The sequence below is a fragment of the Calypte anna genome, chromosome 5A, assembly GCF_003957555.1.
Source record: "Calypte anna isolate BGI_N300 chromosome 5A, bCalAnn1_v1.p, whole genome shotgun sequence".
NCBI lineage: Eukaryota > Metazoa > Chordata > Aves > Apodiformes > Trochilidae > Calypte > Calypte anna.
The window spans coordinates 28,781,031-28,808,592 of record NC_044251.1 but is presented as its reverse complement, the minus strand read 5'-3'; the positions used below and the strand labels follow the sequence as shown (position 1 = coordinate 28,808,592).

At 42.6% G+C, this 27,562-nt stretch overlaps 1 protein-coding gene across 2 annotated transcripts in view; it reads left to right on the top strand.

Moving 5' to 3' along the window:
• The first annotated feature begins 3,320 nt into the window (after window positions 1-3,320).
• The window catches only part of SYNE3 (spectrin repeat containing nuclear envelope family member 3), a 60,398-nt gene continuing 36,156 nt past the window's right edge, over window positions 3,321-27,562 (top strand). The window contains exons 1-2 of one of the 2 annotated variants that reach the window (XM_030451858.1): window positions 3,321-3,419; window positions 26,822-26,979. In XM_030451858.1, coding sequence (XP_030307718.1) covers window positions 26,836-26,979 — 144 coding nt within the window. In that variant the 5' untranslated portion in view covers window positions 3,321-3,419; window positions 26,822-26,835. Of the gene's footprint in view, window positions 3,420-3,728; window positions 3,800-26,821; window positions 26,980-27,562 lie in introns of those variants that run through there. The other variant, XM_030451859.1, reaches the window with a different exon arrangement.

Sequence of the window (27,562 nt, the reverse complement as noted above, 5' to 3'; positions counted from 1 at the left end):
TTTGGACTTGTAAATCCAAATTTATAGATCCTACTTGCTGAAGCCTCATTCTCAGAAGTGTATATGGGTGTAAAGGCCTTGATTTTCAACAGTTGATTTAAGGCATGTTGTTAACACTTTGTGTATTTAACATTGTGTGAACCTCATTAGACTTGGAAACATGAAACATGCTGGCACAAAAAAAACCAAAACAAAAACAACAACAAAAAAATCAATTAATTCAAACTTTGTTTTTGCAGAATCTATGCTTAAATTTTAAGTGTCCTTGGGGTGTTAAATACTGAAGTCTGCCCACGAGTTTGAGCCTAGGTGAACAGGAAACCTGTAATTACTGGAGAATATTTGGGCCACTGGTGTGAGTAATGATACCTTAGCACAAAGTACCACTTCCCTGGGGAGGCAGTCAGTCTGTGCCCAAGATGTGGAGCCAAATTAGACAAAAGGTAAATTCCAAAATATGCAGTGGGGAGAATGTGAAATTCCAGGTTCAGCCTGGATGATCTCCACATGCATACAAGGCAGGAAGTTAACCTGGTTTACTGGTGTGATCCTTGTCCTAGTGCTCCTCAAGATCTGTTCTGACACGAGCATTGAGAGTTTATGTGTCTTCATTCCTTAACTACAAAGGAGAGAGTTTTTCTATAGCAACTCTTACCACCACCCATGGAAACTCTCTGTCAAGCAATGTGCAACTTTTAGTACCTATAAAACAACACCAAAAAAAAAAAGTCCCGAGAAGCCCCAATATTGATACCTGTCATGCCAAAGATATGTCACTTGTGTGCTGCGCACAAATATTACTCTGCCAACAAATACTGTTCCTCCCACAACACTGCCATGTGACTCATTATTTGAATAACAATTTACACTGCTCTACCCAAGCAAACATAAAGGGATACATCTTAATACTGTCTAATGTTTGTTTGTCATCGGTTATGAGCATGAATAAATGGGTGTGTTATGCTAATAAGAGAGAGCAGCTGCCCTGCAGCATTTTAAGCGCTGCCTGGCTGCCCCGAAGATGTCACACAGGTTCTCCTGTGGAGGAAACCATGCCAACACCATTGTTACTTTTGCAGTATTTGGTGCTTTCCACCCAGTCTCTTGGGTATTCTGCTCATCACAGGAAGTGTCTGAAAATGCTGTATATTCACTGACAAACACTCGTGGTTTGGTTTAGAGTCTGAGCCAACTGCTTCTAAAAATATATTCCTTTCTTCCAAGGAAAGAGAGCTGGAGCTGCTGCTTTCTCCTTTTCAGAAGCTCCTCCACCCTTCCACACTGCTGGCAGCCATTCTATCATCTCCTTTGTTGTTTAGGTGTGGTATGTGGGCAGCTTTATATTGTTTGGGTACTGCACTGAATGCTCATTTACTTGATGCCTGCTGTTTGCCTATGATATTGTTTTTTCTAGCTCAGCATTTATGAAGCTGTTTGTGGTAGTAAAATCAGAGTCATGAAAGCCACCACACAGGGAAATGCAGAAGAGGAACTTAACACAAGCATTTTTTAGATATAATGATGCATTGTCCAACACCAGCAAGCTTTCAGGTAAAAGCAAGGGGCTGTTTTTACTTTGGACTTAAAAGGTCTAGGTATACTAGGTAAACTAGGTGGTTTTAATAAGAAATTGTTTGCTGTCAGTAAGCAAGCTCCTCATATACTGACAGTGATAACTGAGCCAGTTTTCCCAATGCAAATCCACAGATAAGATTTTTCTGTTCTGTCATCTACTTATTATAGACACATTCCTTTGCCAACCCTTTTGAGCTCTATCTGGTTCTTCACAGTATTCCAAAGGTCATTAAGAGATAAGATCTGAATTAATGTGGGGCAAGACTAACCGCACAGGCAGATGAAATTTTACACACCAGTGGTATAAACTTTACTCCAAATGATAAAATTTCCACTCACCTTTTCCACTGCTGATGAGAGTGATCCCTAGTGGTTGGGAAGCAATTTAAATACAGAGATATCTCAGTTAAAGCTGTGTTGGCACAGGGATGGGTGATCACCTCGAATACCTGGTGGCTATGGGGAGAAGTGAGCCCATGGAGATTCCCCAGTCTGGTGCAGCCAGATATTACTGCTGTCAGCCAGCCTGCCCTGTCCGGCATGAGGGGTAGGAGAGCTCTCACAGACTCCGGGAGCTCACCCTCTCTCCACTTTTGCCAGTGTCTGAAGGCTCTCGCCCTTAGTTCTATGTGGTCTGAGACTTTTATCGCAAATACTCTGTTTTTCTGCTCATTAGGGAGATGAACGGCACAAATTCCCAGCAGCAGAGGGCAGAATGTAACCTCCGCCAAAGAGTGCATTTTTGTGCTTCGTGAAATACAAACTTCTTCACATGCTCGTTCAATTTGTTTACGTTATATCATTGTTCACATAAATAAACCGTTCTTTCTTCCTTCCTTCCTTGTGGCTCACTGCAGTGGCTTTCGTGTGACTGTAACTTTCTGATGCTGCAGTTGGAGATGCTGACAACTTTCTTGCTTCTCTTGCTGGACAACAGAACTGACGCTGTGGCTGGCCACACACCGTTCCTGCTGCTCCTTTTGTTTCTGGTTTTTCCATAATAACCCAAGCGTATGCTGCAGATTTCTGCTGAGATAGGATACAGAATCAGACTCTGAATCAGACTCGAGTGGAAACAGTTTTTGTTTTCTAAGATCTCGGTTTGTTGTAACACTCCTAGCATTCAAATGAATTCCTCCTGTTCATACTAACTGTGATGAGCTGGGGTGGTTTAATTTCTGTACAAGTGCCGAAACGCAGGACACCGCCCTGCTTTCCAGGCATTCAAAAGAAACATTAAGAAATTTGCTCACGTGTTGGCACAGATCACCGGGGCTACCGGCACCTGGAAAGATCATCAGTGGTTTGCTGCCCATCTCCTCCTGTTTGATGACTTTCACAGCTCCAAGCCCCTCAGAGCATGATACTTTGAGAAGCAGCTTTTTCCTTAGTGCGCTTTACTCGGCTAAAAATAGCCGAATCCTGCTGCTCACCTGGTGCCTGTGGCCACCCGCCTGCCGCCGCACAAGGACAGTCGGCCCGCCGGCCGGGACAGCCTGGTCCCGGTGCCCGGACAGGGACGGGGAGCCAGCCGGGGTGCCTGCCCCCGCCGCTGCCGCTCTGCACGGGTTTCTCCTCACGGCGGCTGCTCGCAGGGCGGGACGGCGGCCGGCTGCGGCCCGCGTTACATAACACCGCCCGCCGGGCCGGGCTGCTGCGGTGAGGGCGGGCCCTCCGAGCCGCCCCGCAGCCCCCGCAGCGGCGGGGCCGGTGCCGGTGCCGGGCGGCCCCGCCGAGGGTGGGTGAGCGCCCCAGCGACCCAGAGGCGGCCGCGTGAAGGGGAAGAGGCACCGCGGCCCCTCGGGCTGCCCGCGGGGGAAACGGCGGCGGCGGGTGCCGCGGCGGTGAGTGGGGCCCTGTCCCGCGGGAAGGGGCCTGCGGTGCTGCCGAGGGCGCTGCTCAGAGCTTGTTGCCGGTGCTCGGGGAGCTGCGTGGGGGGAGTAACGGCGAAGGAACGGCGGCGCCCTGGGACTGCGGCGTCCCGTCCCGCTGAGCGGGGAGGCTGGGCTGGGCTCACTGACAGCCCGCCCGGCCCCCAGACCCGCCTCCTGTTGCTCGGCGCTGCCCACCAGTCCCGGCCCGCGCCCCTGCGTCCCCGGGATCGGCGAGGCGGAGTGAAACGGCAGCGGGCGCTCGGCCCCGCCGCAGCCCGCCTGGCAACTGCTGCGCCTCGGCCGGTTCCCCCGCCCGAGCTGTGCGCCCCGGTGCCGGCCCCGCTGCTCAGGTTTGTGCCGCCGCCGCCGCATGGGGTAACGGTAACGGGAGCGCCGGGCAGAGCTGTGGAGCGGACGCGGGGCTGACCCTCGGCAAGGCAGCTCCCCGGCTACTGCGAGAGCTCCCTGGGTACTGCTAATAGAGGTAATACAGTAGCTGCAGTAATTGCAGCGTGTCTCCCCGGATAATATAAGCTGAACGGGGAAAACCTTTCGTTTGGTGGAAGCGTTCGGCTGCATTCTGCAACTTTTCCTCCCCAGATGTTGTTAGGCTCTTGCCAAAGCCGGTTGCTCAGCGTTACTGTCAAGTTTCTTCATCTGTAAGTCCCCAGTTAGGGCTCTATTACAGTTTGCAAGTTCCTTGTTTCTCTTCTCCTTTCCCACCTCTCTCCCCTTCAAATCTATTAAATGTATTCTAGTTTGGCTCTGATTCCCCTTAAACAGGTCTGACCTTGTCTCCCTTTTTCTTCCTCAACTGTTGTAAGTCCTTATCCCAGTCTTCATGTGATAAGAATCTCTACCCTAATTTATTGATTCTGTGCGCCTTCTGTATGTCAACACCCTCCACCCCACGGTGTAGTAAGGCTTTGGTTTCTCTTAAGCTTCCTCCTGCCATCTATTCTATGATAGTACAAAAAGGTCTACTCAAATAGGTAGACTGAAACCTGCAGGAATTATGGATGTATATGATGAATAATTGTGAAAATTATGCTTGCAAGACACTGCATTATTTTGCAAATTCATCGGAGTAGGATGCCTTCCTTTCTTTTGCTTTAAATGTAAGTCTGGCTATCGTAAATCATTAGTTAAATATAATATCACTATGCTACTACTATTAGTGAAAAATAATGTCACTATGCTACTACTATCAGCTCCTTGCTGCTTTTTGGATGATACTTTTAAGCTCTTGGCACGCTGCGTGCTATTTGAAAATCTTTGTACACAGTGGTTGTTTTCTGGGGAAAGAATTTTAAAAATGCAACAAAACTTTAAAAGCTGATTGGTTGTCTTCAAGTGGTTTCCTTCTTTTTCGGAGTGTCTCAAATCTGTGGGCTGTTGAAACACACATCAGCTTGGCACAGTCTCTGTGGCTGCCAAGTGTGTGAGCCAGTTGGATCTCAAGGAAATGTAACTTGCTGCAATCAGTCCCATGGCGACTTTTATTTCAGTGAGAAGAAAATATCTCTCAGTGAGTCACGGGGACATTGTTCCCTACAAACTATCTGTCAGGAAGTGGAGTCTGACAAAGCTGATGGGCTCTCCATAAAAAAGCTTTCTCCTACACCCAGTGCTGTTTTCATGTTCATTGTGAATCATCAGATCTGGACTCCTCTAATTCCCAAGGAACTCAGAATTAGCTACAATTCAGATTGCGGTGCTGTGGTACTTGCATCATTTCTTGCATTCCATCTTCTGATAGTTCCAGTTTTTTCCTTCAGATGTGTATTTCACTTGTCTTCCTTTCCCTAGTATCCTGGTCAAGACATTTACCATGCTTTCAAGTCCATTTGTGGTTTTCCTTCATGCACTGATCTCATTAAAAAGAGTGTCTAGCTTTCCTCTCATGTAAACCATTTTTCTGTGCCATTTTAGTTATTTGTGGCTCTCATATTATCCTGAAAATCTGTTTATATACTTGTGGATGCTTGGCCTCACGATTTGGCTGTACTTGCATCTCCACGACTTTCAACAGCAATTCCAACTGCTGCATCACAGCTTCAAAAAGATAACTACCCTTCATCTTTTTGCATAGCTTGTGTTGGAAAGAAGATTTATGCCATCCCTTAATATGCATATGCATGTGCATGTTGGTATTTGTCCCTTAAATAATATTTTAGTACCATTTTCGTGTTTGAACTAGTGTGACATAAGGAGAACTGCTCCAAGGTAATTAAGTACTTGCACATTTTGTAGAAACAAGCCAACAGGGATAAATGAGTCTAGTGTCAGGCACTTGCCAGTTTTCTCCAGTTTTTAGTGTAGTGACTGCTTCCATTTGACAGATATTAGGTGTAAATGAAGTTAAAGGAGAAGAAAGTTAAAGATGAAAAGGAGAAAGTTTTTCTGGGTGAATGCCCCTGAACTGGCATCTCCCTTAAAACGTCAAAGAATAACTCTGATTTGATACATTGCATTTTGAACATGGAAACAGAAAATTGTGGTACAGTTCAGTGTAAACATTGAATCAACCAAGGAACACAGTTCTGGAGGAGATCTGATTTAAGTTGTGCTGGTCACAAAGCGCTTTGTTGTTACATCTCTGTTTCTCCAGGCCAGAGCTCCTGTCTTTGTTCTGCCAGGCACACATTTGTGCAAATACATCGAGAACAGGAGGACTGTGATCTCAGCTGGCATCTCTGGATTTATTTTATTTGGACAATATTGGCCAACATTTATTACTATAATTGTCAAGATTTGTCAAATGTGATCCTATAAACATAGTTCCCATGAAATCAAGCAATAGTGATGATTACTTATCCTGACTCAGAATAATGTATTAGTGTATTCTATTCCTTCATGCAGCTGGTAGGGCAAATCTCAGATCATTTGTAGCAATGATGAGATATTTAATTTTTAGTTTGGGTTTTTTTAACTGTTGGTCCTTGTCAGCTGTAGACAGGATTTCATGACAGCTATGACCTTTCCTGGCAAACTATTTCTACCATATATACAAGTTGAATGATGTCCCTAGGAAGGGTCCCTTAAAACTGTATTGTACATGTCCACTTCAGGGTTGTGACCTAACAGTGAATCCTAGCAATCTGGGCACATGAAAGGAAAAAGCCACATGGTAAAAATTGAGCTAGTGGGATGTTAATAGAGGGTGTAACTGCCAGACAAGTTTTTTAGTTTGACAACTGTATGAAGACAAAGATTCAGGCACCTGAAATCAACATGAAAAAATACCAGGTTCCTAAATACATCTTTGAATCTGTCAAAAGTTTCCCCTCTGCCTTTGGAGTGTAGGCAGTGGAATACTTTTATTCTTCAAGGAAAATATCTCTTAATGGTAGTTCTTCCTCATCAGGAAGTCTTCCTGGTCAGGAATGTCTCGGCTTTCTTGGCCTTCATTTGACTTAAGTTCTGTGAAGCTAAAAAATGCAAAGCAGGTGCTCAGGGTCTTTTTTGATCATGCAGGTCTGCTCTGCAAGCAATGGAATGGTAGGATTTGTGCTTGTAGTTAATGCTGATTAAATAAAAATACTCTGCAATGACATGAGAAAAAATGAAAAGTGTCTAATATTCAGTGTTTAAACATCAAAACTCAGACTAATAACGATTAGTGATAACTACACATCCTTGAATTTTACTAAAGTTTTGGTCTGAAATGTTTCCATTGCCTGTAGCCAATACTAGCATATGTATTTAGGAAGGTAGAATCTTCTTATAACAATTTTTTCATTGCTAGCTGCAGCATTATCAGAGTCAACTTAAATACAATTTTGCTATTACATTTGAAAATTTACTTTTCCCTTTTGTTCTTTAGCATCTGACTGCTTAGTGCATAGCAGTCAGTGTTTTAAAGAAACAGTATGTTTAAATGGAAGTGGAGATCATACAGAAGAATTTCTCCTTGAACACTCTTTAGAGCTGAAGCTTCACATTAGTCCTTGCCTTTCATGAGAACTGGTGACTCTCCAACATCTTGACTTGCAGCTGGATGAAGGCAGGACAAGCAGTAAACGTGCTGTCTGTCAGACATTGCTCTTGGAGTCACTGCTGTGTAGACTCAAAGCATCATGAGCTTTGCTTATCATGGGATGTCTCTGTATTGTTAATAAATTGGATCACAGTGTGGTACTGCCTGTATTACAAAATATTACTCAAGGAATGGTGAGCCCTGGGGTATTTAACTTTAGTGATCTGAAGAAGCCGCACCTCAGTGTCGAGATAAGGATGGTTATCTGACAGGGAAGGACATTCTCACTGACAATGTATCAGGTTAATGAGAAATCTTTGGTGTCACTCTCTGTCTGTGCACACAGTTTAATTGTATTCCAAGGAGAAATGCAGTGATTTTAAAGATGAAATGGATTCATTGGTTTCCCTTTAGCAGAACTGGCTTTTCATGTCTCTTGGTACAAGCATCTTCTCTGTTACACTTAAACAGCAGACATGGGCTTGATATGAAGCTCTTCATAGCAAGGGATTTCAGGAGAATTTTTCTTTCTTAACAGGCTGAGGATTAAGTGGCTTTGGGTCTCACTGGACAGATACATGAAACAACATAACAGAAGAAACAAGGAGAACTATGAGACTGTAATTTTCTTGGAATGCAGATATCAAGCTGTGGCTTGCTTGTTTTGTTCTTGACTAGTGTTTGTTTAGTGGTATTAAAAGGTGAAATAACTGTGCTATGCAGATAACCTTTTCAGAAATGTGACAGTAATATTTGGGAGCTCAAGATGAATGAGAGGCATGTGGGATAGCTTGTGCTGGGCAACTTACTGTTATACTTAGTAGATACAGTGCCTGTCACCAGGGAATCCTAGAAACATTTTACATTAGGCTACATACTTCTTTCCTTGTGGTTGATTATGATGATGATAATAATAATAATAATTTTAAAATGTTCTGTTTCAGTTGGCGGGGACCTGTAATGGTCCTGTAGTCCACCTGCCTGGCCACTTCAGGGCTGACCAAAAATTAACTCATGGTGTTAAGGGCATTGTCCTAATGCCTCCTAAGCACTGACAGGCTCAGGGCATCGACCACCTCTCTTGGAAGCCTGCTCCAGGGTTTGACCACCCTCTAGGTAAAAAAGAGCTGCTTGATGTCCAGCCAAACCTCCTCTGGTTGCAGCTTTGAATGACTCCCACATGTTCTCTCTCTGGATACCAGGGAGAAGAGCCCAGCACCTCCCTTTCCAGTTCCCCTAAGGAAGCTGTAGAGAGCAATGAGGTCGCATGTCACCCTCCTTTTCTCCAGATTAGACAAACCCGGAGTCCTCAGCTGTTCCCCATAGGAGATGCCTTCCAGCCCTGTCATCAGCTTTGTTGCCCTCCTCTTGAGGCATTTGAGTACCTTAGCATCCTTTTTAAATTTTGGGACCTAGAACTGCACACATTATTCAGCCTGAGACTGCACTAGATTTTAGAGCAATGACACCCACAAAAACCTTTGGATTCTTTTGAGGCAGGTAGGTATTACTGTATCTGGGATAGCTGAGCCAAGTGAGGCATGTGAGGCTATGGTGTTTGCTCAGGTGATGCAGGAATTCATTGGGAGTGTCAGTATCAGTGACAGAAGTCTGACTGGTAGTGTGGAGTGCAGGCTTCCCAGGAAGGTTCCTCCCACTGTTGGAAGGTATTAGGACCTTATAACCTCTTTTGGTGTTGTTTCTTGTGGGTCTAAAGAACAGAATATTCAGGAAGCTGTTATCTTTGATAGAGAGAGAGATGTTCTTCAAGGCCCCTTGAAAATACTTGATTTTCAAGATCAAGTGAACCCTAAGTATTTTTTTGATCTAGGCTGGTATATACAACCAGAGTTCTCGTTATTCTCTTGAAACTGTTTGCATAGTTGTGCTGAATAAACAGCATAGTTGTCAAGCCCGTAATCCTTCACCCCCAAACAACACACAAGTTGAGATGTATTGTTGAGCACATGGTCGTCCTTCTCTCTCTGCACTGGATTGATTGAGAAGAGCTGTGTTCTGTGCCACAGGTTTGCTCTACAGTGCTGAAGGAGCATATACAGTCAGAGGTATAAAATGGAACTAGTGATGTCAGGTGCTTTGTGTTTCTGAGTCTGGCACTGTCTGTTGGAAGTTATGTTTGAAAGATAGATGCTACTGAAACCATCAGCATCTCCATCTGTGATGACACTGACATCTCATAGGGTACACTTGATGTATGTGGTATCTGTGTTGTAGGTGCTAGGCTGGAGAGTGTGAAGGGTGAGACAGCATAAACCACCCATACTGGATCTGGCTGCCTGGGTTTATTTAAAAACCAACAAGAATGGAGCTTTTACCCTACAAGATTATCTCACACAATGACTCACCTACTCAGATGGACTGACATAATTGCAGTTAAAAAATTAAGCTGTGATAAAAGTGTAGGGATTACATTTGGCTGTGTTTTGTCTCCACCTTACATGGAAGTCATATGTGATTTACAGCATTGCATGTTTGTTTTTATGCCATTACAATGAGGCAATCCTAGTAGAAAACCCTGCGTTGGTTCTGACTGACTTGTAATTTAAGAGATGTAACAGCTGGTCTGTATCCAGGATTTGTACCCTGATGTGGGTACCACCTGGAGAAGCTGAGGGAAGCAGAGGATGGAAAGAGTATAAGCACTGATGTATCCATTGCGTTTTCAAGTCAGTTAGATGGAAAGGCAGGATCATGTGAAGAAATATGCCCCTGCCTTAAAGAGTCTTTGTGTAAATTAAAGAAAGTAATCTTTGGAGCTGTCAGTTCTTTCCCCTTAACTCAGATGTCTGAGTTTTCATAATGCAAAAATCTCTTTGCATAAAGACTCTCGAGTCTCTGTGGGAACGTGGTAGTGATTACATGAATGGCAGATGACAGTGGCTGGTGGTGATGGGAGGTGATGTTTCGTATGTAAGTCATCAGAAATGGTCTGTAGCTGCAGTGGGTTAAGCACAGGCTTTGTGTGAAGTACATTGGTAATAATACCAGTTTAGTAAACACCAGAGAAGTGCTTGGGTTAATTTAGATCTCCAGATAAAGTGATCACCCAAGGAAAAAAATTTCTTGTTAACTTGTTTCTAAGTCCACAGGAGCCAGGGTAGAAGTCTTGGCTCAGTGAATATTGCCCTTGGCTTCACCAGAGCCTGGGATTTTCTCTTGTATTCTCAAATTATAGACCTACCACCTCCATTAGTTGTTCTGTCCGTGGGTGCATGGTGCTGGTGTGAGAAACCCATCTACAGAAAATGTCTTCAGTATAAAAGAAAGGAAAAAAAATCCAAGCCTTCTTTGTTTTGTTTTTCTTCTATATTTTAATATACAAGCTTCAAATCTTGTCTTGTAGTACTCTTCCCCCTTTCCCTGTATCCTTGTTCCCTAGTTACTACTTAATTTTTTAAGATGCTTTCAGAGTATAATTAATTTATTCACCCAGATTTTCTCAAATCCATCCCCAGGTATGGCTGCTTCTCCTCTGAGGGACTTAATTTGGAAGGCAGTGCCTTGGTCTAGAACTAAAGGTCCTTGTCAGAAAACCAGCCCTGTTTGGAATCCCTAAAGTGATTTTTCCCTGCCTTGAAAGAAGCTTCTGGATAAGTATAGAATCAATAAATTAAAAATTAGGGAGACAAAGGAAAATGATGGTAAATTAGTGAGAGAAAGTTACTGCAAGGAGGCAGAGATAGCAGGAGTGTCTCTGGCATTGCCTGGCAGCTGCCTGCACCCCTGGTTGTGAGGCCATCATAGCTTTGCTGTCCGAGCTATATGGCCAGCAGCCTAGATCTAAGGCCCACATCTCTGTGTTGCCCAGAACTTTCTCCAGCATTATAGAGGAGGAGGAAACTTCTGTTCATTTGCAAATACCCCTTCTTCAGACACTGCCTCGGAGACTTCTCTTGTCATGATGCTTTTACACCATAGCCACCTGATGGCAGTTACCTGGGGGGTGCTTGGGACAGGCTACCAGCAACCCTAAAGGTATTCTTACCTTCAGTGTTACTTTATTTCTTCTCAACTGTTTGCATGTCCAGCTATTGAGTACTGAGAGAATAAGTAATGATAGCACTGTCATTCTGGTCTGCAGAGCTAAGTAGTACTTGCTGTCTGGTGGAAGAGCTGAAGACACTTGCCAAAATATTAAAACATTTATGTAAGTAATTACATGAACACATTTAATCCCAGTACTTTAAGTGTCACATCCTTTTTTTTTTTTTTTTTTTTTTTTTTTTTTTTTTTTTTTTTAAGCCTTGCTAGTGTTGAAAAGTTGTAGTTAGTCAGTGCTGAGGAATGTACCTGGCTGTTAAGACTGCTTCTGTACTCCTCATGCATTTGTTTACTACAGGGTGCTCTTCCTATGTGGTCTATTGCTCCGGTATTTGTAGTGTTTTTAGGTTATTGCTACTAGCAGCTTGCACCTTAGTTTGTAGATCTGCAAATAGATGTTTTCAGTTAAGACACCAGCAGCTAACCTACCTACATCTTGGTTCTTTTAATCTTGCTTAAATCAGATCTTTTTTCAGATCTTTTTTCAGACATTTTTCAGAGTTTGGTTTTGTGGGGGGTAGTTGTGGGTTTTTTTGTTTGTTTTTGGGGTTTTTGTTTGTGGGCTTTTGGTGTTTTGGTTTTTTCTGGGGGGGGGAGTTGTGTGTATTTTTGTGGGTTTGTTTGTTTGTTTGTTTTCTTTTAATGCTGTCTGTTAAAATACCTTCTTTCTTGCTGAATGGGACAGAACATAATGACTACCTCAGCCCAATCTTTCAGATGCTCAGCATGCAGGTGGGAGAGCTGAATCATAAAGCTGTGCCTAATGATTAGGTTCTGCATAATGATTCATTATTTACACAGAGTGAAATTGTACCAGAAAGAGAGACCAAGCACTCAGTGCCCTGCCAGGATGTCCAAACCCAGTACTCGGGAGAACCTGAATGCTTGATGTGGGTGTTCCTTTTCTGAAATGTTCTCTTGTAGCAATTCCAAACCAGATTCTCTGGGGTGTAACAATTGCATAGACAATTACTTTATACCAGTATTATTCAGAATTAAAATATAGTTAGAAATATGATCTTTCCCAGAATATGGAAATTTTGATTCCCATATAGCCCCAAGCTGCATTTCACTGGTTGTTAAGAGAGCAGCTTTAAGCTCTGGCCAGCCTCTGCTAATGCTTGATACACTTTCACTGGAGGGCTTTCATGCTTTGTCTCCCAGTCTTGTCCTCCCATGTAATCCATGTCATGACCATCTCAGATTCCTCCTTAAAACTCTTTAGCTGCAACATCTGTGGAAATTTGGCTGTGGACAGGGAGCTGCTGCTGTGCCTGTGGCTTTTCATGCTGATACTGCCTTGTTGCTCCTGTGTGTGTTCTGTAGCTCTGTATCCATATTCTGCCTCTTCTCTTCTGTCTCAGCAGTAATCTCTGCAAACTGGGGATGCCACTGTTCCTCTCCAGGTGCTACCTGCAGCTTGGGGGAGTGCTGGTTCACAGACAGGAGCTGAGCCTATGCAGGGAAGGAAGAATATATAACAGTTATAATAGTCTTGGACCAAAAATTTTATACTGCTTCTCTCTTTCCTACCTGAGGGGTTTCATAGCTCCTTGTCAGAGCTCAGACAGCACTTTATAACCCTTGTGACCCTATTGGGGTGACAATTTCTGCTTCCAAACAGTTAGTGATTGGGTACATCACTGGCTGTGAAGCCAGTCTGTCCTGAGTATCACTTAAGTATAGGAACTTAGTTGGTGGGGCAATCCAGTCATTTAACTCCATGGGTTTTCAGAAATAAGTTTTCTTTGCAGTGCCTACAGACTTACAGATAATCTAAAATGATCCAGCTGGTTTTCTTACAGATGTAATTGAATCCATACTTGAACATAAAGATGTAAGGCCATCCAAATACAGGGGCCATTCAAATGCTTTTCTACTACAACAGAAATTATAGTTGTCCTGAAGAGTAGAAAAAACACTGTTCTATCCCTTGCTGAAACTGAAAATAGTGTTCTTTGTATGGGAAAGAAGGGAATGGGATCTCAGATGTTGTGGGAACTTTTGAAATATTTTGCTGAAACTACAGTTTCCTTTTAAAATATGGGAAAATGTTAAGTCAAATTTGATCTAAAGGGAATTATGTTTGTGGTAATCTAGGATTTATATATTTAGAATATGTTGTGGTGCTAACTTACGTGAAAGTTTAATGGGGAATGCTGCATTTCTGGCTGTCAGTTTGATCCTTTCATTGCTGCCTCCAGGTTGCAGCTGTCTTCTCACCAGGGTGGCTGCTTGGCTCCTTTGCTTTCTAGGTCAGTCAGCCAAAGAGACTGGCTTATTGCTGTGTTCCAGAAGCTGCTGTGTATAGTTGATGTTGGCCATAAATACACTGCTTCCTCAGTACTAGTAGTTTCAGTCCTTTTTTCAAATTTTTTTTTTTTTTTTTAAGCAGGGCTATGGCAAATTTATGCTGACTGTGGGATTTAGCATGGAGGAGTGAGAACAGGGGAAAAGTTTGTAAAGGAGTTGATTTATGGCCATTTAAAATTCCATCATTCAAAGAGCAACACAATCCTAAAACAAGATGTTCCTCCTATTCTGTCTCAGTATTTTTTCACCGTTGGTGGCAAAATTCTCAGGTTGGCTGCATTGGAGTCCCAGTCTAATAAGATTACTGGTCTTGAGCTAATCCTCTATATTAGCAGCTCCACAGGGTTAGCTTGATTGAAAGAAACAAAATTTGCACCAACCTTTTCCCCTCATTTTTGTTTTCACTAATTTCTCCACCTTTCCCTTAGTTGTAATTTAATCCTAGAAATGCTACTCAGTGACAAATTATGATGCACAGCAACTGTAAAACTAGAAAGATTGTTGGTCATCTGGACTTGCTTTGAATTCACATTAGCTGAGTGTAATTGGGATCTAGTTTGGTCCTGAAGTCTGTTAGGTATATTTACAACATTGGGATGGTGGTTAGACCAAACCAGTGGGTTTCACTGGACATCTGACAACAGATGTAGCCAGTGAGATCCTACTTAACTGGCAAAAATCTGCTTTATATTTTCCAATAGTTTTGGGGAATCAGAGTTGGAGAGTTCCTCATGTGTTCCATCACAAGAGACAGCTAACATCTGCAAAGTGTATTTCATTCAGCCACGTTGTGCAGCAGGGGTACTGCCTGAAAATAGTGGCTAACATCTTTTTTGCATTGCATGATTGAAACAGAGCAGAATCTAGATTGGTGTGTCAGTCTGTGAAGGGAATCTCCTGCTAGAGAGCTGAGACTGAAAAAAGAGTGGAAGATAAGTGCATAGAAAGGACAATCTTAATTATGTTAGAGGGTGAGCTAACGATTTCTAAAAATCTTATCTCTGACATGCCTGTCTGCATTTTTATTTCTTGCTTTTTTTATGCTGCAAATTCTAGACTAATTCCTCTTCAGTAAACATCTGTCAGACATAATAATTTAAAAGATTAATCTTTACAGGAATTAACCAGCTTGTTAGTTGATAACCTGAACTAGATAGTTTCTGGGGATTATTTCTATTTAAATCTTACCTACCTTTCAACCAGTGGCACCATGCTGAGCTGGTTTTCTTTTTTGCTTGTTTGGTTTTGCTGGGTTGAGGTGGTTTTTTTTTTGGTTTTTGTTTTTTTTTTTTTTTTTTTGTGGGCTGACATGTCTTTAGATTGTCATCCTCTCTTTCACTCCTACTACACGATAGGAGGCAGAGAGGAAATCCTGTGCTGCCTCAGAGTAAGGAGGAAGCTGACAGTTTCTCTTCGTGCCAGACTTGCTCGTGCTGCCAGCCCTGCCAAACCACTGCCCAGTGCAGGCCAGGCAGGATTGCTCATGCTGTGCTGAAAACCTCTCAGGGGACTTCGATGAAATCACCACAGACTTTTATCTACCATTTTTTCCAGAATTCCCCGGGTTTTGGTAAGGTTTTTGCGAGGTTTGTTACTTTTATTTCATAAGGAAGTAAGATAGTCATGGCCACGCAGCGTGTCAGGATCTTTTAGCTCCTAATAGCTTTTGAACTCCTCTTCCTATTTCCATCAAATCTTCTAGAGAGCTAGAAGTGTCTAAGATACTAAGTTCCTTGAAATTTCAAAGATTTGCATTAAAATGAAAAGGAGATACAAATAAGTGGCTAGCTGAAGGTGAGCAATTACCAAAAGCTCCAGCAGCACCCAGCCGGTGACACGCACAAGAGCAGCCCATTTGTGTGCATGTCTGCAGAGGAAGCTCACACCTCACCTGCTGCTTGCTGCCAGTGCTTCAGGGTGGGAGGATCCAAGGGCAAGGGCCTTGTGCAATAAAATAAGGCCCAATAAACTATTTTGTGAGGAATGGGCCAGGATGTGGAACTCTTTCATTTAAGGCAGGAAAAGAGAAGTGACCATATCCCTAGTACGGTGCTCACTACAAAGGCTGGAGATAAGGGGCAGCCAGTGAAGTTTAGAGTGTTGGGAGTGGTGCTAGTATTCAAGACATGATACCAGGTTTTACAGCCCCCAAACGTTAACCAAATTGGTTCTGCTGAGATCCTTTCCCTGAGGTTTGTTAAATAGTGTGGGTTTAAGGTCTCATATGTGACTGTTGACACATGACGTGTAATTAAAGAGAGATAAAAGAAATATTATTTTTTTAAAATATGGAATATAGTTTTCACAAGCACTGTCACTTGTACAAAAGGATATCTTCTATCTAGACTTCTGTAAAACCTTTGGCCTCACAACCCCACAACCTCCTTCTCTGTAAATTGGGAAGATACTGATTTGATGAGTGGACTGTTCATTGGATAAGGAATGGTTGGATGGTGGCATCTAGAAGGTAGTGTTCAATAGCTCGATGTCCAGATGGAAATCAGTGACATGTGGTGTACCCCAGAGGACCATATCAGGACCAGCACTGTTGGGACAGTGGGATCGAGCAAGTTTGCAGACAACACTAAACTGACTGGTGCAGCTGACATGCCCGAGGGACAGAATGCAATACAGAGGGACCTGGACAAGCTTGAGATGTGGGGCTGTGTGAACCTCATTAAGTTAAACGGAGCCAACTGCAAGGGCCTTCATATGGGTCAGGGCAATCTCTGGTATCAGTACAGGTTAGGGGATGAAAGGATTGAGAGTAGCCCTGTTGGGAATGTCTTGGATGTTATTGTGTATATCAGGAAGAAATTTTTTACAATGAGGGTGGTGAAACCCTACAACAGGTTGCCCAAAGAGATGGTAGATGCCCCATCCCTGGAAAGACTCAGTCAGGCTGGAGAGGGCTCTGAGCAACCTGATCTAGTTGCTGCTAACTGCAGGAGGATTGGACTAGATGACCTTTAAAGATCCCTTCCAACATAAACCATTCTATAGTTCTATGTTTATGATTGTGTTACACTCCTTGAGCACAGGCGTAGCCATTGGAGACTCAGTTATGCTGTGTTCAGCAGTGATCCCCTGTTAGATTCAGATGCATTTTCCTCTGGGATGGTGATAACATACTTCTGTTTTTTGAATCAGCCTTTAGCAAGGTACCTGCTGAGCCCTATGAATTCGATGGGGAGGAAAATTTCAGTAATATGAAATGCCTTCAAAACATAATCGTTTGTGGTATCTTTAAAAGATGGCTTTGGAGACTACTGATGGAAGATTATTTCTCTTATATCAAAGTTAAGTTTGTGCCATGGCATTTGTTACGCCTTGTAGAACAATTATATATTTCCTGAGTTATAAGCATCTATATCTTTACATGTTTTTCTTCTTTCAAGTGTTTGAGAATGACACATCTGTCAGGCAATGTTTGTCAAATATGCCAGCATGTGCGTGCAAATCCTCAGCTGACATAAAACCCTTTGCTCTGAATGTGTGTCAGTGTTAGGTCTCTGGCAGCTGGCAGCCCCAGAGATACATCCCTTAATATTTAGGTTGGGATTTTTGCTGAGAAGTAGACCCTGAGCTCCCATTATGGTCTAAATAGAGCTGAGCCACCTGATCTTTTCAGATGTCTTGCAAGAAAAAAAGAGCTTTGGTTCCCTGTAGTACTCTATTTCTGAAAGGTAATTAAAAGTAGATGATGTAAAAGTGAGAAGAATAAGCATCGACTACTCTTGCTGCTCAGCACAGCAATTATCTGTGATCACAGCTTTAAATAACCTTCTGGTCCTCACTGGAGACAAGACTGCTGAGAAATGTGGCTTACTGCTGTGTCCTACTGCCACTTTACTCTTCATTTTACTTTTGATTAATCTCATTATGAGAAGGCTCTAATCCCCTTTAGTTTTATAAACTGTAGGATTTCAGTCCTCAGACTAAAAAGACTACAAAAAAAGGCAGTGTTGCTTCATCTCGGAGGCTTTCTACACCCCTGTTGTGAAGTCCTGGGCTATCAGAGTGCTGGAGTTGGGGTGATGCTGGTTTTTTCACAGAAAGGAAAGCACACTGGCTCCAGCAGCTGCTGGGAGGGGTCTGAAAGCAGAATGTGATCTCCCTCTTTAACCCACAGCGCCCGGCCAGCACGCACAGGGGGAGGGTGACGAAGACATGGAAACTGCAACAGTTCTGGCAAAAATGAGTCACAAGAAGGCAGCAGTTTTATTCAGTTCCAGGAATATTCTCAGCTGTTTGAAATTAATTTAAACATCAACCATTTTGCAGTGGTCTACTTTGTTTCTGAGCTTGGGGATGAGGTTGCTGGCATTTCTGATAATGTATTTTGCTTGGGACACAAGCAGTCCTTGTTCACCCATGAGTTTGAACACAAAACAATGCCTTTTGGCAATATAAAACGTGGCATTATCTCCCTAATGCAAATACTACTTTAAATTATGTCCAGAATGTTGGCCATTCTGGTCTAGCTTTACTTATTCTGCTGTATATATTTGACAGCATTACAAGTATTTAGCACTTACAGTGGTCATTTTTCTTCATATAAACAGTTAAGTCCATTCAATACAAATTAAAATCTGCTGACTTTTTCATATTCATGTAGTTTCATCCCATGAAAATCATTCGTGTATTTTAATCAACAATTCCAGTATTTAAAATTAGTAATGTCCTACTTGCAGGCTACCTTTCTTTAAAAAAAAAAATCCAGTGAATCTTAGTTTTTCTGTATAAGCATCTTATTAGTCTCATACTAATGATAATGTTCTGAACATATATCTGAGACATGTTTTGTGGAACATCTGTTCTTCTGAAGGGGACAAAAGATACCATGCCCTTAGAGTGTACTTGTTAAGTACTTGCAAGTGACTTTCTCACAAATATTTTAGTAAATACTTGATTTAAAAGGTCTATTATTTTAAGAGCTGTGCGCTTAGTGCTCCCAGATTGCACACTATTGCTCAGTCTGAGGTAGAGGCATTTGGCTGATGGTCAAATAAGATTTAACACTGGCTTTGTAAAAGGAAAAGAAATGTATGTGTAAAAAAACTCCAGTTCCAAATGTGGAAACAGCAATGTTTAAGTGGGAAAGATTCAAACTGGGAGATAGATTGACATCCTGTTGCCCTGAGAGCCCATGTTACAATCTTAGGCCTCTCCAGGACATAGGATTCCTGCAGAAGGAAAGCTGCCCCCCCACTGGTGTGCATCCCTGCCTGGAAGTGCTCCTCTCTTGCGCTGACTCCCCAGGGAATTGCAGTGCTTGAGGTGTCCCATCAACAGCCTGAGTTTCAGTGCCATGGATCCTCTCTCCTTGTGTGAGACACACTTCTGAGTCTCAGTATTCTTTGCAAGCCTCATGCGGAGACCTGCATCTGGCAGGGATATCTTTTTGAGTATCTATGGCTTCAAGGGGTGGGCAGAGGACGTGGGTGGTGGAACCACCAGAGCTTGAACAGAGAGCTGGAAGTGCAGCTGCAGCCTTGAATAGCCCTTTCTTCCCTCCACCCAGATCTGTCCCTGAGTACATTTTCACCTTCCTTTCACTGCTGAACCCCTTCTGACACACATGTCATCTGTAATCTCTTCAGGACAGGGGTATTATCCTTTTAGCTGTGGGGCATTTCTTCTCACCGCAGGGACCTGTGAAAGCACACTCTGTACATGACTTAACACATTGGGGTCATGATTATGAAAATGGCCCTGGGGAGATATCCTGTGACAAACAGCACAGAAATGAGAAGTGCTGCTGCCAGCCGTCAGGGGAAGACACAGTTTCTTACTAAAGTTGTGATGCCAAAACAAAATTAAGCAGCACAGCTGGGGTATTAAGAATCACATGGAAGAATTACTTAGGAACAGTCTACAGAGGGAAACTAATTTGCAGACTATATGTGGCAAATAGTTAGAAATAACCACACCTTTGAGAAAATGAGATTATCGGTACACAATATATGACCAACAAAAGAGCAATGATTTCCAGATAAATTATTCACTCTGAATTGTTCCCTCATCTCTAGCCAAGAGGCAGATACCCCAGAGGTTTATTAGTCAGTAAATCAGTGCTGTGACTGGCAGCCAGTACTGAGGAATCATACAGTCTGTAGAGGACAAATGGGAGATAATGAAACACATAAATTCTAGCCTTCAGAGACCAGGACACTAATGCTGTTGGCTTGCAGTGCTTTTTTTTTTTTTTTTTTTGTCTGACTGATGGTAAAACTGCTCAAGGCAGCATGAGAAGAGCCTAGCCTACCTCAGCAGCTGGGGACAAGATGTAGATTGCTGGTAAGCCTACAGGTGTCTTTCAGGGGCAAATTCTGAAGTAGAGTCACTGGATCTGAACAATCTCTGCTGAAATATGGAGCAGAGGTGTTTAACCTGTGACTTCCCAGACACAGGAGTCTGGGAATGGTAACTAGGAAAAGGAAGCTTCTTGTTTAAAGTCACTAAGCAGAGATCTGCATCTCTGTAGAGACACTTGAAAGGATACATATTAGAAAAGGTTGAAAATCACTCTTTGCAGTGTTTATTAACTGAATTGTCAGTTTAGTTCTTGTCCTTTCAAGTATTTCCTTATTACCTAGAGTCAGGAATGAAAGTGCCTTTGAACCTGAGGTATTATGTAGAAAGGGCATAGAGACAGCTTTACTCCCCAGGGATCTGAGAGAATAAATGCTCTAAAGATTGTTTAATACCTCAATGATGTGGGGTTTGAAGATCAAAATCTAAACCTTTAGACTAGTACTGAAGCCTGCATTTTACTTACCTAATTGATTCAGAGTAGACCAGCCCATCTCTTAGAGTGACCTAGAAATGCAGAAGTGTGTGAGTGGTGTGTATGGAGTGGGAAGAGATTTGTAATGAATAGGTTCAAGAACTAACCTATACCTTTTATTTCCAAATGAATTCAGATTGAAATATAAAAAATAAAAATGCTGTGGTTAGATCCACTGATTGTCATTCCTGATACTGAAAGGGAAGATAGCCCCAGGAACCAACTCTGTCTTAGTTCCACATGGTGGTTCTATTCAGATATAGGACTATTTTAAAATTTTAGTCTCTCTTTCTAGGAAATGGCTTCTTAGGCCTGGGAATTACAATTTCCACAGCAATCTTAGAAAGCAAAATGGTATCTTATTTGCACTGGCTCTCACCAAAGTCTGAAATCATTTTTTAAATAAATGATTGGAAAAAAACAAACAGCTTTTTTTGAGACTTAGCCTGTGCACAACATGTCTCTTCTTTTCACTTTTCTGTATCAAATAGAGAGGAAATTGTATGGTGTGATCATGTTGTGGTGGAATATCTTGCATTAGCCATAGGCTTCCTATAGACTGTTTGGTAAGGGGAAGGAAATAGTTACAGTATGCATGAGGGTGTATGTACTTGTGTTAGCATTCCTTGCTTGAAGGGGATGCTTGTAACTAGGATATGTATGTGTTTATTCCAGAAAACTATTTATTCTCTAGCTCATTAATTAGGGCAAACAACCACTGACTGTCATAAACACTTATTGCAAATAACACAGGAAGACACTGTGTTGGAAGATGCCCAAGGTGATAGAATTACTGGTTTGAGCCTCTAAAAGTTTATGCTGGCAATAACTACACCTTTTATTTGAAAACACGAGGGCTTCTGCACCTCCTCAGGCAGTTTAACTCAGCTCTTGGGGGGTGCTGCTCCCCTGGAAGCTTTCAGTCCCTTGGCTGGTAAAGCATCAGCTACCAGTAATGTGATTCAGTAAAGCTTCTCCTGGAGTAAACCAACAATACTCAGCTTTGAAAAGGCAAAGCTCCCTCTGGTCCCTGCCAAGGACTGACTGAGCTCCAGCCTGAAGCAGATGGAGCAGAGCTCTCAGCTTTGCTGCTTCTCTCTTTGAAGGATCCAGGGAAGCTGAAAAGTTACTGAATCGTCCTAGATACAATTCCCAGAACCAAAGTTGCTTCCACACACATGTATATGTATAAAATTTGACACAGCCCAGTGATTTGGGGGTTTTTTTGTTTGTTTTGGTTTTGGTTGGGTTTTTTTTTTTTCCAACATTCAGTCCTAGAACAAAATGGAGGGGGTTATGACAAGTTTGAAGTATTTGAGTAAATGGAAAACAGTCTCCCTAATGGTGAGTGATTTGAACTTCCTGGACCTTTTTTGTACTTCTGTTTTTGTAAGAACTAGGTTCTGGAAACTAGTCAAATAGTACATAAATATAGGAACCCAAGACATACTGAAACCATTTTGAGGCCTGTGTTCAATAAATGTAGGGTTTAAAAGAATGTGTAAAATGGGAGTGCTTGTGGGAAACATTTTAAGAAATGTTTTTTTTTTTCTCAAAAAATACAACATGACTTGGCAGAGAGAAAATAATATGTTAGGAAACATCACAAAGTAGAAAAGTCCTAACAAAATAATACTGCACTCACAAAGGAACATTAAAATATCTCAATAGTGCATGGAATAAGTGAATATTGCAACACCATACCAAGATTTATTAGATGCACTAGAAAGATTGCTGAAGGAACTGTGTTTAAGGGAGAAGTGCTCAGAGAAATTTGGTCGTGTGAGTCAGGGTGGATTAGGTGGATGATGGTCTGTCAGGATCTGCTGTGGATACCCAAGCATCTCCTCTTGCTTCAGTCATGTTGCTTCCATGTAGTGGCTCTGAGAGCTATAAGGCAGAGCAGTCATCTAAAATCTGCCCTCTCATCAAGAGGGCTCCAAAACCACAGTTGATACAGGGGTGCTTCTGTTTCTCTTCAGTCTAGCCCAGCACAAATGGGGCATAGCTCAGGGGCTGTGCAGATTTTATAAACAAAACCCATCTTGCTCTTGCTTTGGATCTTATACATTCATGTTGGGGAACTCAGTATGTGGCCCATAGTCAAGCTAAGGGGACATCAGATGTGCCCCCAGTGCTGTGCCAGCTGCCTTAGGGAGTTTGGGAACATGTGGTGGGTTAAAGCCCTCTGACATTCCTACTTACTAAGTGGTTTTGTGCCTTAAAGAGAGAAGGGAAGTGATGCTGTCATAGTTCATCTTTCCCTCTTCCAAAGCTGCAGATACCCAACAGTGGTAACAGAGCTGCAGGCAGCCCAGTACAAACCCTGCTTGTGCTGTGGGTGTGCAGTGGGTCTGTCAGAGCAACTGGGTGAGGGCTGAGCCATCTTGCTCTCCGTGGCACTAAAACATGTGTGCCCACCCAGACACTGCTGACTGGTGTCTAGGGAGCCATGGAGGGTGATGCAGAGAAGGTAGAATGACTAGTGTTGGGAAGAGGTTCAGCAAAAGGGTTCTGGAGCTAGTGTCTTTACAGTTTTGTGTCTTTACATTTTCTTGGTCTTGAAACATGCTTTTTATAACCTCTGCACATGCTATAGGAGCTGTCCTGGGTTAGTTGGGCTCAATACCCCAAAATATGATTCTTTCTTACCTCTACTGAGTAACTGTGTTATTGCATTTGAATAAATAAAATTTGGTTTTGCCCAGCTTCTCATTATCTATGCCCAAATTTCTTAATGCAGTTATTACCCTAATTTAGTGACATACATATAGAGATGCTAAGTGCTTTCTGTAATATAAATACACCTTCCATTGTATGACTTAATATGTTGATTCAAGTGACATTAAAATGAAAATGTGTTTGAACAGCTACATGCATTTGAAAATTACAGTGGTGAAAATAATTTTGTACCAATTGCTCAGAGGATCACACCTGTGATTAGGTGGAGGCTTTCCCTGACAACTGGGTCATAGTGACTGAGCTTGAAGCCTGGGACAGGGATTGCCACACAGCAGTAGAGGTGGCCCTAGTGGTCTGTTGCTGTTGCAGGTTGCTCTGTGAAAGCTGGCTTTGCACAGCTCAGCAGTTCAGGTCTGTTTCAGGTGCTGCTGAGTCTCCTTTGTGTTCTTGTACTGATGAGGGCTCTGGTTTGGATGTTCAGAAGTATTGCTCAATCATTTAGTCCCATTGATGCATCAGAAATGGCTTAAACACTATTGATTCATTAACACTTAACAAGTAATAATTTATCCCAGCTTTAAGACTGTTAACAAAGAAATTGCAGATATTGCCAGATTCCAGATAGTCAGCAGCTGTTCTTCCTCCCAGGCAGGGAATACGTCAGAAACATACTTTCTCCTTGCAGATACCAATCCATGCCTTTAATGCCTGCTGAGTGGGGACAAGGTAGTTGAATGCTTCAGCCAAGATCTGGCAGATGGGCATGAGGAAGGAGGGAGGACAGGACCCAGCTGGTCTCAAGAGGCAGCCCAAGTCCATGCCAGATATTGCAAGTCATAACTACTGTGAAATCTGCCTGGCCACTGGGTCAGAGTCCATGCTAAATTTAATTATTTTTGTACTGCTAGGTGTAGGAATTCCTTGATCAAAATCAGTCAACAATGTCATGCAGGCAGTTGGAGCAGCAAAGTGTTTCTCTTCCTTTGCAAACAGGTGATCTTAATAGCAAAGGAACATTTTCCATGTTTTCCTGCGTTGTCTGCTTATGTGGAATGCCTGTGTGTGGGATGGGGGGCTGGGTATCTATGGGTTTTGGACAAAAAGTCTTGGTGTCAGAGGAGAGCAGCATGAGGGCAGAGTGTAGTTTTCTTCATGTTAGATGAAAGTAATTTTTCCAGTGTTTCTTAACCATGTATAATTGCCCTCTACTTTTCATAAGAAATGTGACTAGGATAACATAATGTTCTATACTGGCTACTCCATGACTAAAGTCCTGAAGCCAGTTTTAAATATGATATGGATGTTGCCAGGAATAGAAGCCTCTCCTAGGAAATGAATGCCAATCCTCATCAAAGGTTGATCCAGCAAATGTACCAGGAGTTTTTGTTTCACAGCAGCATAACTGGAATCAGCACAACTCAAGTATTCAGCAACTATTTGCTTATAAATACATGTATGTAACAGAAAGTTAGGGGGATAGTCCAACTACAGCTGCATGATATAATGAAAAATGTTAATGTGAAAATGAGTTGATCAGTCAGCTATGAAGAAATGTGTTCTTTTTTTCTGAGGGTTGGATGATTATAGTTCAGAAATGTCAGTTCTGGACCAGTCATAGTTGGAGAAGGCCATAGCTATGTAGGGATCCACTGAGAATAACATTACTCCTTCAGCTGGCTTCATCTTTAGGACTCTTGTTGTGTAAGCCAATGAGGTTAGCTCTAATTGTATATCCTGTCATATTTTTTATATCTGAGAGAGGGAGTAGCTGCCCCATGCCACACCACCCTCACTAAATCCAGTACATCCTGTTCTATACTTTAATCTTTTCAAGGTGAGGTCACACATTTTAAAATGGCTGTCTAGATCTGAGAGTTATGGTTTTGGATTCTGGCCCATCTGAGGGAGGAATTCCCTCTTCCATGCACATGCAGTTCTGCTTGTCTGTGTGTAGAGGTCTGACCCATCTCCTGCTCCAGCAGTCCCAGTGGGTAGGGCAGTAGCTGCTTTGCAGGTGCAGTTCTCTTGCTTTGTTCTGGGGCCTGTTGAGCCTAAAGCTTGATGAAGGCTGGGAAGCAACAATTTAGGCTGTTTCTGTGGCCAGGCATTAGTGTTGTGAACACTAACATCTTGTTTGCTCTGATCTAATGTGGAAGAAAATGTACAGGGAGCTACAAGGGAGGACATCTAATATTGCATGAATCCTTTTCCCTCATGAACAGCAACATGGTGGGATGGTGGGAAGCTTTCTGCCAGTGGGCTGAAGAGGGATGGCTCTCCCTTAAAAAGATGAAGCTTTAGAGTTAGAGTAACAAAACACCAAAGGTCCAGCTTCACCAAGAGACATGGTTGACCTCTCACACCAAGCACTTTCTTCCACATGAATTGTCTCATGGAAACCAAGGGGACTGCTTTGGAACTGAATTCTGCACAATGAACTTGGGTTCAGTAATTAAGCCTCAAACTTTGTGCTGCAAAAATATTTCAGTGATGAATAATAAAGAGGAAGAATCTTTTAATTTACAAGAGACATTGACTGCTTGGCTGGCAGTAGTTGTAGGATGCATTCCAAACCCATTTAATGTCAATGGCTATCTTTCTGTTCAGTTCAGCAGTGCTGGCCTACAGGGAGCTTTGTTATGATTCATACTTATTAGTCAAGTTTAGTAGGGCAGTGCCTAAGGGCACGTGTAGGATGGATCTCCTCTATGGTACAGACACAAAGGAGGCCATCTCGGCAGCAGCTGATGCTCTCAGCAGAGAAGACACAGGAACAGATTAACAGAGCAGCCAACTACCCACCTGCTGATTGGAAAGGGGCAACAAGGGAGAGGGAGGGGAAAATTAAAAGCTTGGAGCCTGGTAGAGAAAAAGAGAGGTGGCAAATAGGAAACCCATTGTTGTTGATACTCCCATTTAGTGGCTTGCGGGTGGTTTGTCTCTACAGTTGCTGGCCAGTTCCTGTTGTCTGTGTATCCCAGACTCACTATGTGTGCATTCGAATAACCTCACTATGGTCTCAGCAGAACAACTGATGGCCTAAGCATCTGATCCTGATCTCACTAGCTTTAAAGGGTTCATTTAACTCTAAATTAAGTATGTCCTGAAGTGCTCTGCTAGTTTGGTTTCAGGTACTCGGTATGTGAGCCTGGAAGGGCATTGTAGCCTGGAAGTTGTTTGTACTGACTCGGCTCTGGGAAGAGACAGAAAGACTTTGTGATTGGTGTAGCAAATCTGGAATACACCACAAACACCAAAGTAATCTCATTTGAAAGCTTTGAATTAAATCTGTTTACTGTAATGGAGCCTCCCACAGTTCCCTACCTTCTTTTTGTTTCCTGGTGTATTTTCATTTGGGAAAGCTGCAGCGTGAATGTGTTCTCTGTGCTTGGCTGAATCCCGATACTGCTACATTTTTTGATATTATCATCAAAAAGGAAAGCCATAACATCATTAGCTTTTCTTTCTTGTTCTTTTAGACTGTCTTCAGTGAATTCCTGCTCAGGTCTTAACCAAAACTTAATCCCCTGTTTCTAATTCTTTCAGATTCTTCTAATGCAATGACTCAGCAGCTACAGGATGAATTTGACAGTAGCGTGGAGAATGCAGAAGCTTGGATGAAAGCTATCCAAGAGAGACTGAGAATCAATGACAACACCAAGGGACCTCGATCTGCCCTAGAAGCCAGACTAAGAGAGACTGAGGTAAGGGAAGAGTGATCTAGTGGTTCAGAGGTGGATGTCACTGCTGCCATTGTTGCTGCAGTTATTGCTGTGAGCTCTGGAGTTTTCCATTAACGAAGCAGTCAGCTGCCCCTGCTTAGTGGAATATTGGTCCTGAGTGAATGAGTTACATCAGTATTCTTTCTAATTTTTCCATCTGCACAATGTTTACAGATATTGTAGAAAAAGAAGATGGTAATTTGATATCACAGACTGCCAAGCTTTACAGAATTATTTGGAAGACTAGCAGCAGGTTTGGCAGGTTAAAAATGTTTACACTCTCCTATGAGCATGCTCCAACCTGAAACAATTGAGTTGCTGCTTGCAATTACCAGATAGTTGTTTGCAGAAGTCCAGCATACAGGATGAGAGAATCAAATCACATCAGTGTTCCATCTTCTCTAGGACCCTGGCACAGATAATGATTGCAGAGATCTAGTAATGGGCTGTTCTAGAGTAATCCTTTTGTCCTGAGTAATCCTTTTGTCCTTTTCCATAAACCCTAGTGAGAAGTAGGTTTACAGCTCCCCTTTATAATCTGTCTAATGAAAGGGTAAATGTTTTC